This window comes from Mesocricetus auratus, unplaced genomic scaffold (genome assembly GCF_017639785.1).
Source record: "Mesocricetus auratus isolate SY011 unplaced genomic scaffold, BCM_Maur_2.0 Super-Scaffold_100004, whole genome shotgun sequence".
NCBI classification, from domain to species: Eukaryota; Metazoa; Chordata; class Mammalia; order Rodentia; family Cricetidae; genus Mesocricetus; species Mesocricetus auratus.
In genome coordinates, this window is record NW_024429189.1 from 98,486,295 (window position 1) to 98,504,409 (window position 18,115).

Consider the following 18,115-nt stretch of genomic DNA (forward strand, 5'->3'; position numbering starts at 1 on the left):
TGTCCTGATCTGTGCACACTAGCACTGTGGGTAGAGACAGGTGAGTCCTGAAGACCCACTGGCCAGCAAGCCTAGCTGCAACAGTGGGCTCCTGTTCAACGAGAGACCCTGTCTCAAAAAATAAGGTGAGAAGTGATTGAGAAAGACATCCCCAATGTCAACCTGTGGCCTCCACATATGCATGCATGTACACACACACACACACACACACACACACACACACACACCAGGAAGAGGGGGAGAATTACACAACCTCCAGCTTATTTGTTGTAGATATTGCAACACCAATGAAACACATGGTGTAAACTCAACCCTGATAGTATCTTGGATGAGTATCTGAGTAGGAAAAAAGAAACAGGAAACCAAGACCGAGTGACCGGAAGATTGATAAACAATCTCCACACCCTGCCTCTTGAAGTCAGAATGCCTCCTCAGCACTCTGCCTCTTGAAGTTCTTGAAAGTGCAAGGGTTTCACAATTAATCTTATACCAAGTGAAAGACCTTCAAGCATCTTTGCACAAACACCATCTTCAAGTATCGAATTGACAGTGATTAGAAAACAGCTGTAAGCCTGCATCAGGAGATTCCAAGAGCCATTTTGTAGAAACATACTGATTTGACCATGTTGGCTCCTTGATCTCAAAGCCAAGAAACCTGTCCAGCCTTCCCATGCTGTTGACTCCTGACAATGTGTCTAGCTGCAGGGATATGTGTTCCAGGCACCTACTGGAACAGAAGATACTGTCATCCAGGGAGAGACAAGTTCAAAACTCAGAAGTATACCTGGTTAAGTGCAGAAAAGATGAGAGAAATAAAACCAGAAATATTTTTAAATAAAAATATTTTTATTGATTTCATGAGTATGGGTGCTTGCCCAAAAGTGTGTGTGTGTGCCATATGCATGCCTGGTTCCTGCAGAGGCCAAAAGAGAGCATTGGATCCCCTAGAATTGGAGTTTCAGAGGTTTGTGAGCTGCCACATGGATGCTGGAAATCGACCCCACGATGTCTGGAAGAGAAGTCGGTGAATGTTTTTCTTTACTCCTGTCTATATTTTCTAATGTCCTTATCAGACATGCATAACTTTTGTTATACATACCAAATGACTGAAGAAAAGAGGCAAGAGTGGCAGCTATTCAAATGTCACCTGGGAAGGCTTGGCTGTCCCTGGGCATCAATTGTCATCTAGTGCTTCATAATAAGTTGTGTTTTCTTTTGTGCCAGGCAATGTTCTAACCCCAAATTCAGTCTGAACATCCTAACCAAAGAATTAAACCACATATTGGATTACATCTCTACCTCCCCCATCCAAAGCTTTCAGACTTTGTGGAAATAACACCAAATTCTAAGTATCAGGAGTTGTGGAAACCCTCTGTCTTAGTCCACTTCTAATTCTATTGCAGAGCATCATAGGCTTGATAATCTATAAAGACCAGGCATTTATGTTGACAGTTAAGGAGGGTAGAGGGTCCAAGGTCAAGACACCAGCAGGGTTCTTGTTTGGTAACACCTGCTATCTCCTTTCAAGGTGGTGATTTACTGCTGTATCCTCTGGGGGGCAGCAATAAAACTGGGTATCATACCAAGGCAAAAAATGGAACAAGCCACGTGTGTTACCCCTTGTTCCAATGTGGTTCCTGCCAGAAACTATAAACGGATGTTTCCTGTACCGACTGCCCAGTTCCAAATAACCAACTCAGAGGCTGAATATGAATTATAAATGCTTGGCCAATAGCTCAGGCTTATTACTAACTAGCTCTTACAACTTAAATTAACCCATTTCTATTCACCTATGCATTGCCATGTGGCTCATGGCTTTACCTGTCCTTTAGCACGTCTTCCTTCCTGGGTGGCTGGCTGACATCTCCTCTGACTCCACCATCCTTCTTCCCATCATTCTCAGTTTGACTTTCCCACCTACTTTGATGCCCATTGGTTGATAAAAAGCCTGTGAGCTTTTTATCAACCAATGAAAGCAATACATAGTCATAGTGTACAAAATAATTGTTCCACAGCATTTCCGCTTTTTAATTTAATTAAAAATGAGGTTTTCACCTTAATATAGTAAAACTATATACAAGAGTTATTAAGTAAGAATTGTAGTAACAATATCCAATCCATTTGTACTTGACAAAATTAGAGAAAATGCTTAATTAGCTATATAGTGTCTGAAGTTTTATATCTAACTTACTTTCTATTATAACTAAGGAAAACTATAATTATAACTATTTAGTCTTCAACTCCATCAAAGACCCTGGTAAGGAGGAAGTACAAGCAAGGGACTTCCAAAAATGTGAGAAATGACAGAAACAGCTGGCTGCCTGTTCCTCTGCAACACTGGGGCATCCACCTATAGATTTTTTCAGAAGCAGAAAAGTTTGAAGGATTGTCCTACCCTGTCTTGGCAAAGTTTAGCAGTCACCTTTCTTGTGTCCTGCTGGTCCAGTTTGGACAGTAACTGTCAGTAATTAAGGCAAGGGCAGTTTCTTTGCCATAAAGGAGACAAACTCCACATGGAGTTTCTTTGGTGTTCATCATTTTCTCTGAAGTAGATTGGTGCTGCCAGGAGTAGACATGTCTCACTGTGATTTTAAAAATCTTATGTTATTAAAACATCTTAAATGCCATATTCTGTAGATCTCTGAAGTGTAGACCACCTGTCCATCTAAAATATATCTCTCCTTGACCTTGAAAACATACCTAACATGACTACAAGTTTGATTATAATAGGAGACTACTAACTTGAATTTCTTAACTTCCTGCCCAGCTGCCTGCCTATCAGCTCTTTATCAACCAATGAGAGTAATGCATATTCATATCATAGAAAAGGATTGTTCCACAGCAAGAAACACTTAAAAGAGGAAACTCAGGTTACAGGGAGTTCTCAGGTCATCACCACAGCAAAGAAGGCATGATTGTGCTCATAACAGCAAGGATGTGCAATCGATCAGGAGGCAGAGAACTCAGACCAGCACCAGAGGAGAAGTCTTCAAGGTCTACCCAAGTGACCTACATCCACCAGTAAGGGGTCATATACCAAAGGCTCTATAACCCCTAGAACAGCACTACCCCCTGTATACAGGTACCTGTACACAAGAGCCTGTGGGACATTTTACATCCAAACCATAAAGCTACAAGGGGAAGATGGGGATTTGTGAGGGGAAGGAGACTCCTATCCCACTGGTGACATTTGAAAGGGACACATTCAAACTGTAACACCATCTTATGTCATCTGTTCATTAGGACAAATAGTCTCATCTTGTCATTTCTATGAAGGCAGAAGGTTTCAAATGCATGGTTTGAGTCACAGGTGTGACAACCCACTTTCCCCAAAATTCCATCCCAACAGGCCGGGTGCCTGGAATGTGTTTAGCACTGGTGTGGGCTTCTACCTTAGGGCAAACTTGAGGTATCCCTCCACCAGGTGCTCACTCTTTACCTTTCCCTCTCAAGGTGCCTCCCCTCAGCAGAAAAACTAGAAGCAAAAAGCACTGACAAGAGGAAGCTGGAGTTTTCCCAGGAAGTCTTGTGATTGCCTCAAATGACCATATTTGTTAAGCCTAGTTTGTCTCATTTTATTTTATGAAAGAAAAATAAACCACCATTACAAATTAGCTTTGGCGATACCCCAAACCATTTTCATGTTCCCATTTTCATTCTGCCAATTATAACAACAACAAGCAAACAACAACAAACCCATGACACTCCCTCCCTGTACTGTAACCCAGGACAGCCACCAAACAGCAGAAAGATGCCCGACTCCTGTCAGCTTTGCGATAAACTCACCAGCCACATGCTGGTTTTAAAAAAATGTCCCTTCTTCCAACAGTGACTTCTCAAACGCTAGGTTGACAGGCTTACACCACCATGCCCAGCAATAATAACCAGGCAGACTGCCTAGCAGCCAATCCCCTTTCATTTCTAATCCCCCGTCCAGAAAGCCTTTTAGACCACTTCCTGATGGGTAGAGAACAGTCAGCCAATAGATATTTGATTGATTTAATAAAAAATCTGAGGTTTGATGTCTTCTAGCCAAGCCTTTTGGAATCCTTTGGGGGGTGGGAGGGTGCTGGTCCCTTACCTAACCTAATCTGGTCACCCTCTCCCACTCCTCCCTTGCCCTCCTGACGCAAGTGGAAGGCCTTTGAGAAGTTCAAAGAAGTGTTCACCCTGATCCAGAGCAGGCAAGCGGGTGTCTTCACAGTAAGTGGTCTGTGAGGCAAGAAGGCCCTGAGAGATGGTATTCATTAAGACAGACTAAATGTCAAGCAGCCACAGGCACTGCTTGCTTCTAACTGGCTCAGATCTAGTTTCACTGTAATTGAATCATCTCAGCCAAAGGCTGTGTTTGCTAGCCCTCTCATTTCCTCAGCTGTTAAGAGCCCACCCACGCACGTGCGCGCGCGCACACACACACGCACACACGCACACATGTGGACTGACACAACTACTTTATACCAACTGTAACTCTCCCGGCTCCAACACTTCTTTACCACCATGACTCCCTGGATCCTGATACTGGACACAAATATTTAATCCCAGTCCAGTTTTGTGTTTATCAATGGTGTTCCACATCTCTTCCTCAGCAAGCAGACGGGAAATCCAGTTTTCCCTGGGGTTTGTGGCTCCTTCTCTCCCAGTATTAGCAGCAATTTGTGTGCATGCTGCGGGAGTGTGTAACATATAAATGGGGCTGTGTGCCCATGTACAGGAGGGTGCGAGTGATCCTGTGTGTGGAGGTCAGAGGTCAATGTCAGAGGTCTTCCCCAATGACTCTCCAGGAGTTCTTGGGTTCCAAACTTGGGTCCTCCCCAGCTTCCTACCCCCTGTGCCTTCTTATTAAGATCTCATTAAGTTGCCAGCTCAGCCTTGAACTTGAGAGTCTTCTGATTCGATTTCCTGAATATCTGGGGTTACAGGCTTCATCTGTCCAACTCAGCAGGCATCTTAAACAAAAGTATTGTTTCCTCTATGCTGCTTCAGGACAAGAGCAGAAAGAGCTGCTAAATGTTTCTCTTTGGACAAAAGTGACCAGATGAGCTGGGCAGAGTGGTGTATGTCTATAATCCTTGCACTCGGGAGGCTGGGGGGTGGGGAACGCTGCTTTGAGTTTGAGGTCAGCTTGAACTAATTAGTGGGCAGTCCGAGTCAACTTGGGCTACATAGACTGTCTCCAAAGACATAAAAAGAAGGCGGGAGAGAAAAGAAAAAGAAGAAAGGAAAGAAGAAGAGAGAATAAACCAACAGGCAATGACCAATGCACTTTCTAGACCCCTGTTATAGTTTATGGGGAAATGTCTAAATATTGAGCTCGAAAATCTCCCTCTTTAGCAATTTCTTGCTCCTAGAGTTTCAGCAATTGCTTTCTCGCTCCATTAGGCAACCTTTCATTTTCTCACCTTCCCCATTATGTAACGGGAGCAATGGGTTCTGGACCAGTCTTCCATTAAAGATGATTTTTATAGTCGGTGAGCGCCGTCAGGGAGTGATGACACCTGGGGGCGGTTTAAACCGTACAATCCCTTAAACCAGTCTGGAGCGGTGACTCATTTCCCCAGGGAGAAGTGGCGCGGCCATTGGTGAGCACGACGCAAGCCCCGCCCCACCCAGCCCGGCCCCGCCCTGCTACCCCTCCTGACTCACTGCCCCGCCCGCTCCCCCGCGGCGTCCGAGCAGCAGACCGAGAAGGCACATCGAGTCCACTCGTCGCGTCGGTGGCAGGTAAGCGGCTTCTGAAGCCTGGCCCCGGGAAGGGTGCTGGAGCCAGGCCTCGGTAAGCCTTCGGCCTTCCCAGAGCCAAGCCCGGCTTACTCCGGCTCTCGGGGCGCTGAGGCCGCGGGGCTGAGGTTGAGTCTGGCTGGGAGGTGACCGCGCACCCGCAGCCGCGCGTCTCCTTGAGGGACCGAACCCCAGGAGAGGCCAGGAGCCATCCCTTCCTCCCGAGCCCGGCTCACCCCCAGAGTCGCTCGGGGATGGGGGATGGGGGATGGGGTGGCATCTTTTGACTGTCGTTTGCTGTTTTCTTCTCTCTTTGTAATAGCTACAGCGAACATAATTTTACCCAGGGTTCCACCGTGGTCTCGTCCGTCCTCGGCATCTCTCAGTCCAGTACATACCCAAGGCCCTGCGGTTTCACTGCCCTGCCTGGGGATTTCACTGCCCTACCTTGGCGTTTTCACGGCTGTCTTATTTTCTTGTGCTTTGATTATCGTGGCTTGTAATAACAGTTGCCCATGTGCTGAATTCCCCATTTCATTAAGAGAAACTCCTGGCAGGATGGGGTTAAAGACTTGTGCAAATCTAATTATATAATAAACAGAAGCCAAATTTTCTAATTTAAATATCAGACACCTGGAAAAATTATTCAATGAAGAAAAGGAACTACTTTACCTACACACACATCTGAGAGCCTTAAAGAGGGCAAGGACGTAGAAAACTAAGAGGTGATTTGTGTTTTATTTTTATCTGACACAAGCTTTCCATATTATTTTAAACAGGGACTAAATGATGAGTCATTTTTCTGAATAAAATGCAAATTAAAGCAAGTTTGTTTGTTGTTTTTACATCTAATAAATGGACAAAAACAATGGCAACAGCAACCTAAACTGAGAGGTTGCCCAAACCACCATATTCAGGTTTGGGGGCAGGTGGCCCTACTTAAGGGCTAAAACGATGGCGTTACATCCAACTTTATGACGTCACATTTCCTGAGGTTCCTTTTGTTCTTTCTCTTTTTTTAAGACTTAAGTATGTATTTTATGTGTATGGGTGTTTTGCATCCTCATATGCATGTATGTGCCTGGTTCCGAGGAGGTCTGAAGACGGTGCTGGAGGCCCTGAAACTGGAGTTATGGATGGTCATGAGCTAGTACCACGTGGGAATTAGGAACCAAATCCATGTCCTCTGGAAGAGCAACCAGTGCTCTTAACTGCTGAGCCAGCTCTCCAGCCCCTTTCATTCATTCTTAGAAAGGAGAAAATGCTACCTATGTCTGGCATCTATTGCAAAGACGGTCTGTGTAAAAGTTGACGCTGAATGTCTACTGTTCTATTTTTCATTCACATTTGACTGAGGATATTGTCAGTCAGTTGGGGGCTCTTTTGTTTGGTTCATTGGTTAGTTTGGAGTGTTTGCATCTTTGTGAGTTCATAACAGGCTCTCAATATGTAGCTCTGGCTGACCTGGAATTTGCTGTGTAGATCAGGCAGGCCTCAAATTTGTGGCAGCCCTCCCTGGTACTCCCCAGAATGCCGGGTTACAGGCACGAGCCACTGTGCTCCACAGTGGAACAATCTGGTGAGGTATTATTAGTTGTGAACTGTGACCCAGAAACGCTACTTCTGGCAATTTACCTGCGATAGAACAAAGGGCTATGGGAGCCATATGCCAAGTGGTGACTTAAATTTAGAGCCAACTGAGAATCAGTCTAAATGTTTAACAGCTGAGCAGCTAAGAAAACTATGACAGGTTTGTGAAAGGAACCTTAGGGATCCTGAACACTCTTCATTTTGGTCTCCATGTACGACTGGGGAAGACTGAGAGTCAGAGTATGGGTTGGGAGATGTCGCCTCTCCTGGACTCAGTACCCTATGCATGTGAAAACCCAGAAGAAAAGCAGAAATGAAAGGGCTCAGAAAACACCTCTGATCTTAACTTCATGCTTGTGAATGTACTATTTCCCACTAACTTGTCTGGAAAAAAACACAACAGTCCCCAGGCTTCTTAAAATACTGGCAATTGAACCCAGAGATAGTGTTTAGTTTCTAAAATGACATAGAACGTGCCATGTTTGCTTTTGGGAATCTATCTGAGCTGTTCTTATTTCCGTTTTCAAATACTGCCCCATTTTTATGTGCCTGTATTTATTAGTGGTTTGGTAATTTGTATATTAGATGGTATTTCAGTACTTAGATTTATTCATCAATTCTAATTTTTCTTTTTCATGTTTTGAAGGACTCCTGAATATATTCCAAAACTGAACAATTTCAACTGAGCTGAAGTACTCTGTTTTTCTAGAGGTACCAGTTCAGTTTAGGAGAGTCACAGCAGATCGTAAGTGCCCTGTCAATCTTGGTAGAGGGCTTGAAAATCTCCAACTGTCTGGGGAGATGGGGACCAGAAAAGACTAAGCTCCACACTTGCTCCAGAGGCTCCTAGTAACGTGGGACATAAGCCTTGCTGTGCACTAATGTCCTGTAAAGTCAGCTTTGTCCAGGGGACAAAGGCCAGAGCTTTCTCTAGGACTGTGCCGGTTTAGGGAACTGCAAGCATTTCTCTCTCTCTCTCTCTCTCTCTCTCTCTCTCTCTCTCTCTCTCTCTCTCTCTCTCTCTCTCTCTCTCTTTATTTATTTATTAGGTTTTTCGAGACAGGGTGTCTCTGTGGCTTTGGAGGCTGTCCTGGAACTCACTCTGTAGAGAGGCTGAACTCACAGAGATCCGCCTGCCTCTGCCTCCTGAGTGCTGGGATAAAGGCGTGTACCACCATCTCCCGGCAATTTATTTATGTTTATGTGCATTGACATTTTTGCCTGCATGTCTGTGCAAGTGTGCCATGTGGGTCCTCTGGAAGAGCAGCTGGTGCTCTTAACCACCTAGCCATCTCTCTTGCCCCGTGCAAGTATTTTAAAAGTAATAATAACAGATAAAATTTCTATGCCAAATCTTCAGTTTCCCAGAAGCATCAAACTTCCCTTCCTCGTGGTTTGTGGTACCCACTGATGTGCCGGGCCCTTGTTACAGAATGTATGCATGCTTCCATATTTGGACTTTAGCCTGCTGGTCTGTTTCTGAATCTCAATGACTTTATGGTATTTTTAGTGACTTTATATGATTTATGTCTGGTGTGCCTCATTCTCCCCTCAATCTTCCTTTAAGGTTGGCTTTGTGATTAATAGACATGTCTTTTTTCCATGTGAGTTTATTAAGCTTTCCAAAAAAAATGGACGTGGAATTAAAGTTTTGAATTTCTGCCATATAAACCTCTTTTTTATTTAGTTTTGCCATTTCCAGATGTTTTATAGTTTACTTGTTTGTGGATATCTTTTTTTTCTAGTTAATTATGGCCGGTATAGAAATGATGTTGGTTTCTGTGTAGTCATTGTGGTGGTTTGATGAGATGTTTCTGTAAGTCTCAGGCATTTGACTATTTGGTCCCAAGTTGGTGACTATTTGGGAAGGATTAGGAGGTGTGGCCTTGCTGGAGAAGTATGTCACTGCAGGATGGACTGTGTGGCTTCAAAAGACTCCTGCCATTTCAAATTAGTGTGCTCTCTCGCTCCCTCCCTCCCTCCTTCTCTTTCCCTCTCTCCCTCTCCACCCCTCCCTCCCTCTCCACCCTCTCCCTCCCTCCTTCCCTCCTTTCCCTCCCTCCCTCTCCCTCTCCACCCCCTCCCTCCCTCTCCCTCTCCACCCCCTCCCTCCCTCCTTCCCTCCTTTCCCTCCCTCCCTCTCCCTCTCCACCCCCTCCCTCCCTCCTTCCCTCCCACCTGCTGCCTTGCTCCCCACCCCACCCCCCTCCATTATAGTGATAGCCGCCTACCCCTCTGGAAGTGTTAACACCAAATGAACCCTCCTTTTTATAAGCCACCTTGGCCATAGTGTTTTATCACAGCAATAGAAAAGTAAGACTTGCATCCTATATCCTGCAATCTTGCTAAATTCTGGTATTGGGTTTTTGGTTGGTTGGTTGGTTGGTTTGGTTTGGTTTACTTTTTGTTTCTCAGTATAGCCCTGGCTGTCCTGGAACTCAGTCGATAGACCAGGCTGGCTTCAAACTCAGAGATCTGCCTGCCTCTGTCTCCTGAGTGCTATAACTAAAGACTTGCAACACCCTTATCTTACCCTAACCTTATCTACCTCTGCTGTGTTTTCATTTGTGATCCTGTTAATGGCAATGACGTCAGTTTGACCTCTTTCTTCATGGTTCCTGCACCTACTATTTCTTCTTCTTTACACATTGGCAGACTTTAAACAATGGAAGTTTGTTTTGGGGTTTTCTTTTTTATCTGCTTCTGATCTTAAAGTATTCAGCCGGGCGGTGGTGGCACACGCCTTTAATCCCAGCCCTCAGGAGGCAGAGGCAGAAGAATCTTCTGTGAGTTTGAGGCCGGGCTGGACCGACAGCCTCCAAAACAATACAAAGAAACCCTGTCTCATAAAAATCCAAAAAAAAAAAAAAAAGTATTCAAAGATAATTCATTATGTTTCCTGGTTTTATTGTAATGTTTGTCAAGTTAAGGAAACTCCTGTTGCTATTGTTCTAGGAGTGTTGTTCTTAGTAAAAAAAAAAATAGATAATTACCTTACTAAAATTCTTAAGTGACATCACAGCTAGCCATGAACTCAGAAACCTAATCTCGGGTTCCAGCTACCTAATGAGCAATCTTTTGTAGTGCTGGAGCTGGAACTTAGGCAAATGCTCTGCTGCTTGCTGCATCCACGACCCCGGAAGTACTCACTTGGGGGCCTGTTTGTAGAGTGAAGGCTTTGAATTCAATATCCAAGCTTGCCTAGGTCTTGTGTAAGGTTTCAGTCCCTCGTTAGAAATGACTCTGTAAAGGAATTTCATGATTAAATGTTGCTTTTCTTGTTCTCAGCTAATTTTGAATGACCCTATCTTGATGTATTTTATAATTCTCCAGCATTATCCAATATCAGTTTTGGTACCAAGCCATATGCCCATGGCTATGATGTCCCGTTGTGCGTATGGGGACTGTTCCAGGGCTGATGTCTCCAGCTGGTGGTTGTTCCTCACCCCCAGACACTCGAAACTCTTGATCCACATGTTGCTTAACAACAGTGTAACCAGAAGCAAGCCCTCATCCACCTCCTTCCATGTTCTGGCCGTGTGACTGCCTAGCCCCGAAGCTGCAGTCCACATAGATTCTTTCAGTCACTTACCGTTTATATCCACTCTGTGCTCCCCACAGAGGCTGCCACTGAATCACAAGGCTCTCTCTCCACCTCATCCCCCTTAGTGCAGCGGCCTAAGGCCTAGCCTCGATGCTCTGTTTACATGTACAAGCCCAGACATGCGCACACAGTCCCTGCTTCACTAATGTTCTTTCTGAAAACGTGCCCAAACTCTTCGGTGGCTCATGGCGCCTCCAGACCCAGGCCAGGCCCTTCACAGGCCTGATCATTAGGGCTGCCCTAGAACCAGCCTCCAAATGGGAGGAGCAGGTTGCAAAGACACTGCCTTTTGTTGTCTTTTTAAAACAGGCAGTCTTGAGACTAAAAGAGACGTCGTAATGTTAGGCCAAGAATGGCAGGTGTATCTGCCTGCTCATTGTGCATGGATGGCTCTGTCACCTGACCCCTGCCTGCCTTTCCACTGTATGCTACTGCCCCAGGCTCAGGTGTCCTGAGCTCTGCCAGTGCCCCCTTTACCCCGCCCACCTCCACCCTGGCTGCTGTCTCTCCCTCCTACACCTCTTTCCACGCCACTTCCTCTCCTCTGTGTCCTTGTTGCTGTGTGCTGACATTTCCCACTCCTGTCTCTCCAGATCACAGGCCTGTACCTTTTTTTTCTTTTCACTGCAGTAGATGGATACTAGGGCGTGTCCAGGCAAATGCCCTTCCACTGAGCCACACCCCTAGCTGGCGCCCGTGCCACCTTAAAGAAGCACAGGCAAAGCCCAACTCAGCATGATTCCCGGCAGCCTTCTCTGGCTCCCACCCTATCTGTATCGTGTAACACTGTCTTCAGCCAACCTGAGTCTCCCACCGTGGCTGGTGCACAAAATAAATGTTTGCCTAGTTCAGTGAAATTGTTAGCTAGCTGTTTGTAGGAAAGAATGTTTGGAAATGCAGTTCTCCTTCGATGTCCTAGTTGCTTGTTAGTGACATTTCAGTAATGAGGTCTTTGTAGTCATCCCTTCAGCATTACTGTGCATGTTTACTCATTAGGCACTGTGTCTGGGTGCTGTACACAGACCCACGACTCTGCCCTGGAGGAACCTGCCCCGTGGTGGAGAAAATGGACACTATGTCCACAGTAACTAACATGTCAAGTATATTACTTACTCTGGAAAGAAATGAGGCAGGAGGAGTAGACAGGGGAAGGGGCGCCATTCTAGGTATGAAGAGCCTCTACCATTTGAGAGCCACGTGAGCAGCTGGGGAAGAGTTATCTAGACCAAGGAAGCAGCAAGGGGGATGTTTGCGTCCTGTCAAAGGCAGCCAGCCAAGATTCTGTAAATCACCCCGCACACCTTGTAAAACGTTTTTACAGATCTTTTAATTTCCCCCACCTGGTAAAGCCGTTATTTACACAAAGCCCCAGCCTCCTAAGAACCAAGGCCACATTCCCAAACCTTAATGGCCTCTGACAGCCAACCTTTCTCCCTTCACTTCATTAACTTTGTGCTGACTCATTTAAAACTAGCCTGTCTGGGGCCTGGAGAGATGGCTCAGCAGTTGAGAGCACTGGGTGCTCTTCCACTGGAACACAATGGGAAATTCAGTCTGAGGAATGAGATTGAAAACCGCAAGGAGAACTTGAGACCACATGAGGGCCAAGTCTCTCCCTGAGTACCTCAGGCAGATACGATCTGAAGAGCTAGCAGCTGGAAATTTCCACGATTGACAAAAGACATGAACATCCATGGAGCTGGCAGCTCACAACTGTCTGTAACTCCAGTTCCAGGGGATCTGACACCCTCACACAGATATACATGCAAGCAAAACACCAATGCACATAAAAAAAAAACTGGCTTGCCCAAAAAGGCTGTGAGATAGGACCCCGGCCAGTGAGGAAAAATACAATCACCACCTGCGGTAGAATAAAAACCAAGCCAACTTCTTGTGCCATGTGCTTGCTGTGGCTCCATTTCGGTTCTGGCACACCTTTTTTTCAAAAAGAAGTTGCCTGGCCACGCTGCTTTTACTTTGTGCATATGTTTCTTTGTGTAACCAAGAGTAGTCTTTGTTTCTAACGGGTTTATGTAGGCTGGGGGGAGAAGGGAGTAAGGCCAAGTCTGCCATTCCCAGCCAGTGTGGCCAGGACTTGGTATTTTAACCTGGATATAGAAGAATGACTCTTGAGGGAACCAGAACAATGTGACTGCTTCTTAAAAGGAAAACATAAGACGGGAGCTGGGGCAGGGGCAGGGACGGACAAGAAGGCTGGATGGACAGCTATGGAAGGACTCAGATGAGCAGGGATGGAGGCATCAACTAAGATAGTGTTGAAAGATGTAAAAAGCCAAAGGGCTTAGGATTCGTGGTAAAGATAGAACAAAAAAGAGCTACTAATAGAGTTTCATGTGTTCTGTGACAAAGAAAATTCAAGAACTTCTGGCTAGGCTTGGCTCAGCAGCATGAAGGAAGAAGTGGTTTACTTTAGGCTGAGAGACTGATGGATCCATTGATCGAGGTTCTGGGGCTTGAAGCCAGGCCTCGCACATGCTAAACAAGTTCTCTCTCACCCCACACTGTAAATCGTCCTGTCTCAGCCTCCCACTTGCTGGAATTATAAGGTTTACCACCAAACCCAGCATAGACTGAGTCAGAAAACGAGGGGCAGTCCTGAGTTAGACTCACTGAAGCGTAAGCAGCGTGTAGGCCAAGGACTGGGCCGTGAGAAAATGGGTAGGCAGGGAGCAGACCTGGAATGTGGGAGTGTGTCCTACCGGCTGACCTCATAAGAAGAAACTTACAGAAATCAGTTTAATTGAAAACTAATTTTCTAATATTTTCAGTGTGATGAGAATGTCAGCTTGGAAGCATGACTCACCAGAGTGACACTGGGCCTTTAAGGCTTTATGTCTTACTGGCGTTTCAGGATGTGCCGTTTGGCCTAAGATTTGGCAATACAGTTTGGTGATCTCTTGTGTCGTCAGCCCATTCTTGGGTCTCATCTCGGCACCCAGTGTGATGAGAGCATGAATCTGAAAGATTATGTTTGATGAAGGTACAGTCTGTGGAGGGTCGCTAAGTTGGAATCAGGGCTATTTGTCGCGTTTGTTGTTCTCTGAACTGTACTAGCCCTTCTATACCAAAACCAGGAGAAAACAAACTACTCGTAAATATTAAGACTAAAGCTAGGTGTAATGGTAGCTGTCTGTGATCCCAGTTCTGAAGAGGCTGAGGCAGGAGGATTGTCATGAGCTTAAGGCAAACCCAGAGGCGTCAGAATGAAACCCTATCTCAAAAAAAAAAAAAAAAAAGGCATTCATACTGAACTCAAACTTACTCATCTGGTATGAGACTGCTGCACTTGTAAATGCGGACAGATGTTTTTTCCCACTCTCAGCAGCCCAGCCCGTCTGTTTCTCTTGTCTATGGAGAGAATGAGGAATTCTTTTTTTGTTTGTTTGTTTTTGTTTATTTGGTTGGTTGGTTGGTTTTTTGAGACAAGGGTTTCTCTGTGGCTTTGGAGGCTGTCCTGGAACTAGCTCTTATAGACCAGGCTGGTCTCGAACTCACAGAGATCTGCCTGCCTCTGCCTCTCAAGTGCTGAGATTAAAGGTGTGTGTCACCACTGCCCAGCTAAGAATGAGGAATTCTTAAGAAAGCCTACTAGAGCCGGGCGTTGGTGGCACATGCCTTTAATCCCAGCACTCGGGAGGCAGAGGCAGGCGGATCTCTGTGAGTTCGAGGCCAGGCTGGACGGACAGCCTCCAAAACAGAGAACCCCTGTCTCGTAAAAAAAAAAAAAAAAGAAAAAAAAGAAAAAAAGAGAAAAAAAGAGGGAGAGCCTGCTAAATCCTAGATGTTTGCTGTCTCTGATAAACTTGGGTTGAGAATTCCTTCAAAGAGATTCTTGGCTTTAATATGCTCAGGGGATGTTAATTCCTTCACTCAGCAGCTGTCTATTGTCTCCTGCTCTGTGCCAGGCGCCGCCGCCATAGCCCAGAGAAAACAGCAACAGACGAGACACTCTTGGTTTGGTTTTTGAGGCATGAGTTATAAAGCCCAGACTTGTCTAGAGCTCACAGTCCTCCTATTTCAATCTCTTCCTCCCAAGTGCTGTGATCATAGGCTCACACTGCCCCCACCCAACCCCCACCCCCACCCCGCATCCCCGCTGCCCACACCCTACCTGGCTTTTGAGATGCCAAGGAAACACTGAGTCTGCTGTCTCCAGTGTCTTTGCTCCTGCTGCAGCCACTCAGTCTTCCTGACCGGACCCTGACTCAGGCCTTCTGGGGTTACTCGGGATCAGTGTACTCGCAGGTTCCTTTTGAATTCTGGGGAATGTGGTCTACATATGTGGATAACAGTTCTCCTTAGTATAGAGACACACACCCACAGGACCCAGAGTCCTTGATAGCAGCCTTCTGAGTACAGCTGCCAGGATCCCCACAAGATCATACCCAGTTCCAAATTCCACTGATCTCCAGAAGCCCAAAGCCAGGGCACACCCATCATGCACTGCTTTTCTCCCAGACAAGACTGGGCGCAATTCTTGTTTCCAGAGAATAGAGAGAGAGACATTTGTCAATTTTGCCCTACGAGAATGAGAATGAGTTGTGTATCTTTGCTTTACAGTTACTTTTCTCCTAAATGCTGTCAAGGAATAGGCCTGGGAGGGAGGGGTGGCTGATGCCATGACCGTCACACATTTGTTCTGCAACAGATGTCAAGTAGCTTCAGCCTGCGTGCTGGACAATGACGTGTTGCTGGAGTACAATGATGCCTTGTTCTTCATTTTGCAGATCAGCCATCATGGCGAACCTTAGCTACTGGCTGCTGGCACTCTTTGTGGCTATGTGGACTGATGTTGGCCTCTGCAAGAAGCGGCCAAAGCCTGGAGGGTGGAACACTGGCGGAAGCCGATACCCTGGGCAGGGCAGCCCTGGAGGCAACCGTTACCCACCTCAGGGTGGCGGCACATGGGGGCAACCCCATGGTGGTGGCTGGGGACAGCCCCATGGTGGTGGCTGGGGACAGCCCCATGGTGGTGGCTGGGGTCAGCCCCATGGTGGTGGCTGGGGTCAAGGAGGTGGCACCCACAATCAGTGGAACAAGCCCAGTAAGCCAAAAACCAACATGAAGCACATGGCCGGCGCTGCTGCGGCAGGGGCCGTGGTGGGGGGCCTTGGTGGCTACATGCTGGGGAGTGCCATGAGCAGGCCCATGATGCATTTTGGCAATGACTGGGAGGACCGCTACTACCGTGAAAACATGAACCGCTACCCTAACCAAGTGTATTACCGGCCAGTGGACCAGTACAACAACCAGAACAACTTTGTGCACGATTGTGTCAACATCACCATCAAGCAGCACACAGTCACCACCACCACCAAGGGGGAGAACTTCACGGAGACCGACATCAAGATAATGGAGCGCGTGGTGGAGCAGATGTGTACCACCCAGTATCAGAAGGAGTCCCAGGCCTACTACGATGGAAGAAGGTCCAGCGCGGTGCTGTTCTCCTCCCCTCCTGTGATCCTCCTCATTTCCTTTCTCATCTTCCTGATGGTGGGATGAAGGAAGCCTCCCTGCTTGTACTTCCTCGTTCTTGTGGTCTAGGCTGGGGGAGGGGTTATCCACCGTAGCTCTTTTAATTGAGGTGGTGTCTCATTCCTGCTTCTCTTTGTCCCCCATAGGCTAATGCCCTTGGCACTAGTGGGCCCTGGGAATGTACAGTAGACCAGATGCTATTCGATCCAGAGCCTTTGAATTGAGTCCATCACGGGCCAGCACTAACACCAGGCCTATCTGAATATAACAGCAAGTAATGGCTGGCTAGTCAGGGCTTTGTTTTGGTCTAGTGAGTAAATACTGATGTGACCCTCTGACTTCCACACAGAGTACGCAGTGACAGACACACCTAACTGTTAAAATAGGCGAAGGGTTCTACAGCCAAAGAAGTCACTGTTTGGCATGGTCCCTAAGAAACAGCCTCCCATTTGGGATATTTAAAGCATCCATATGAGGCATTCCTCCTTCACTAACAAACTCTAGCTGAGTAAGGCAACGGGAAAAAAACAAAATTACCCTACTAACATGGAAAGCAAACCTGTGTTCATTTCCTAGGAACTAGAATGATGTTTTAGCCTTGCTTGGATTGAACCAGGAGATTTTGGCTCTGAAGAGCCAACACTGTAAAAATGTGGTCCTCCTGCAAAGGGAGAGATGGTTAGGACACAAAGTCACGGCGCTTGGCGTTTCTTCATTTCTGTCTCATAATTGTCAAAAGTCACAATTAGGTCATGCCCTTAGTTAATATACTTGTATTTGAATCGGACGACAAGAGACAATCTAAAAATTCTCCTAGGTTGTAGATGAAATAGGCTCCATTCAAGGTGAAAAGACAGTTTGTTAGCGTTGCTTATGTAAGGCAAACTTTGTTCCTTAAGTTGCTCCGTGTTTCCCTGAGCAGACATAACCACTCTGCAACAGCATTGCCCTGCTGTAGAATATATAAAGTGTAACTACAAGCTTAGACCTTCTGTTCTGATGCATCCGAAGTACGTAATGCACTGACCATTTCACCCGGTATCAGATGTTTTCTGTGTGGCCCCTAGCTTTCCTTCAACATGCATTCGGTTCCATATATGAATCCAAAGTGGACCCCCTAACTGGTCTCTGAAATCTGCATGTACTTCACATTTTCTATATTTGTAACTTTGCATGTCCTTGTTTTGTCATATAAAAAGTTTATAAATGTTTGCTATCTGACTGACATTAAATAGGAGCTATGATGAGCACCCCTGCAGGGTTTGTTCTCTGTTCTCTGCTTCTGGCCCTTGTGTTTGTTGCCAGGGTAACTTGGGCTCACACAAGGTAGGTAATGGCTAATTTCACATGCCTTCCCCTGATGGGCCTCAGTTCTTACCTCTGGTCATAGATTACTTTTTTTCTACTGCCTTTTCATTTTTCCCTTATATGTACTCAGCCCTGCTGAACCACAAAGGCATCCCTGGGGGGAGGTTGTATGTAGGTAGGGCTCATGTTCTGAAAGAGGTTTTCCCCCACCCCCTCCCTCCCCCCTCCCCCTTCCTCCCTCCCTCCCTTCTTTAATGTGTATCAGGAGTTTGCCTGCATGTACTTGTCTGTGTACCACATGCTTTGCCCTCGAGTCAAAAGAGGGGCTCAGATCCCCTGAAATTGAAGTTACAAATGTTTGTGAGCCATTATGTGGAGTCTGGAACTCAAACCCAGGTC

General features: G+C 46.3%; 1 protein-coding gene and 1 long non-coding RNA gene across 4 annotated transcripts in view; one reads left to right on the forward strand and one right to left on the reverse strand.

The window, feature by feature from the left end:
• The window catches only part of LOC110340636, a 30,811-nt gene extending 25,306 nt beyond the window's left edge, over positions 1 to 5,505 (reverse strand). Inside the window, exon 1 of one of the 2 annotated variants that reach the window (XR_005877423.1) lies at positions 5,400 to 5,505. This is a non-coding gene — a long non-coding RNA (uncharacterized LOC110340636). The remainder of the gene's footprint in view (positions 1 to 5,399) is intronic. The other variant, XR_002382435.2, reaches the window with a different exon arrangement.
• Positions 5,506 to 5,579: 74 nt separating this feature from the next.
• Positions 5,580 to 17,658, forward strand: LOC101829062 (prion protein). Of its 2 annotated transcripts, XM_005068660.4 has the most exons (3): positions 5,613 to 5,721; positions 7,955 to 8,053; positions 15,661 to 17,658. In XM_005068660.4, the coding sequence occupies exon 3, from the start codon at positions 15,671 to 15,673 to the stop codon at positions 16,433 to 16,435; it is 765 nt and encodes a 254-aa protein (XP_005068717.1). In that variant the 5' UTR covers positions 5,613 to 5,721; positions 7,955 to 8,053; positions 15,661 to 15,670; the 3' UTR covers positions 16,436 to 17,658. The 2 variants fall into 2 exon arrangements, with proteins under 2 accessions (XP_012967855.1, XP_005068717.1); XM_013112401.2 differs by lacking the exon at positions 7,955 to 8,053 and having other exon boundaries at positions 5,580 to 5,721.
• The last annotated feature ends 457 nt before the right edge of the window (positions 17,659 to 18,115 follow it).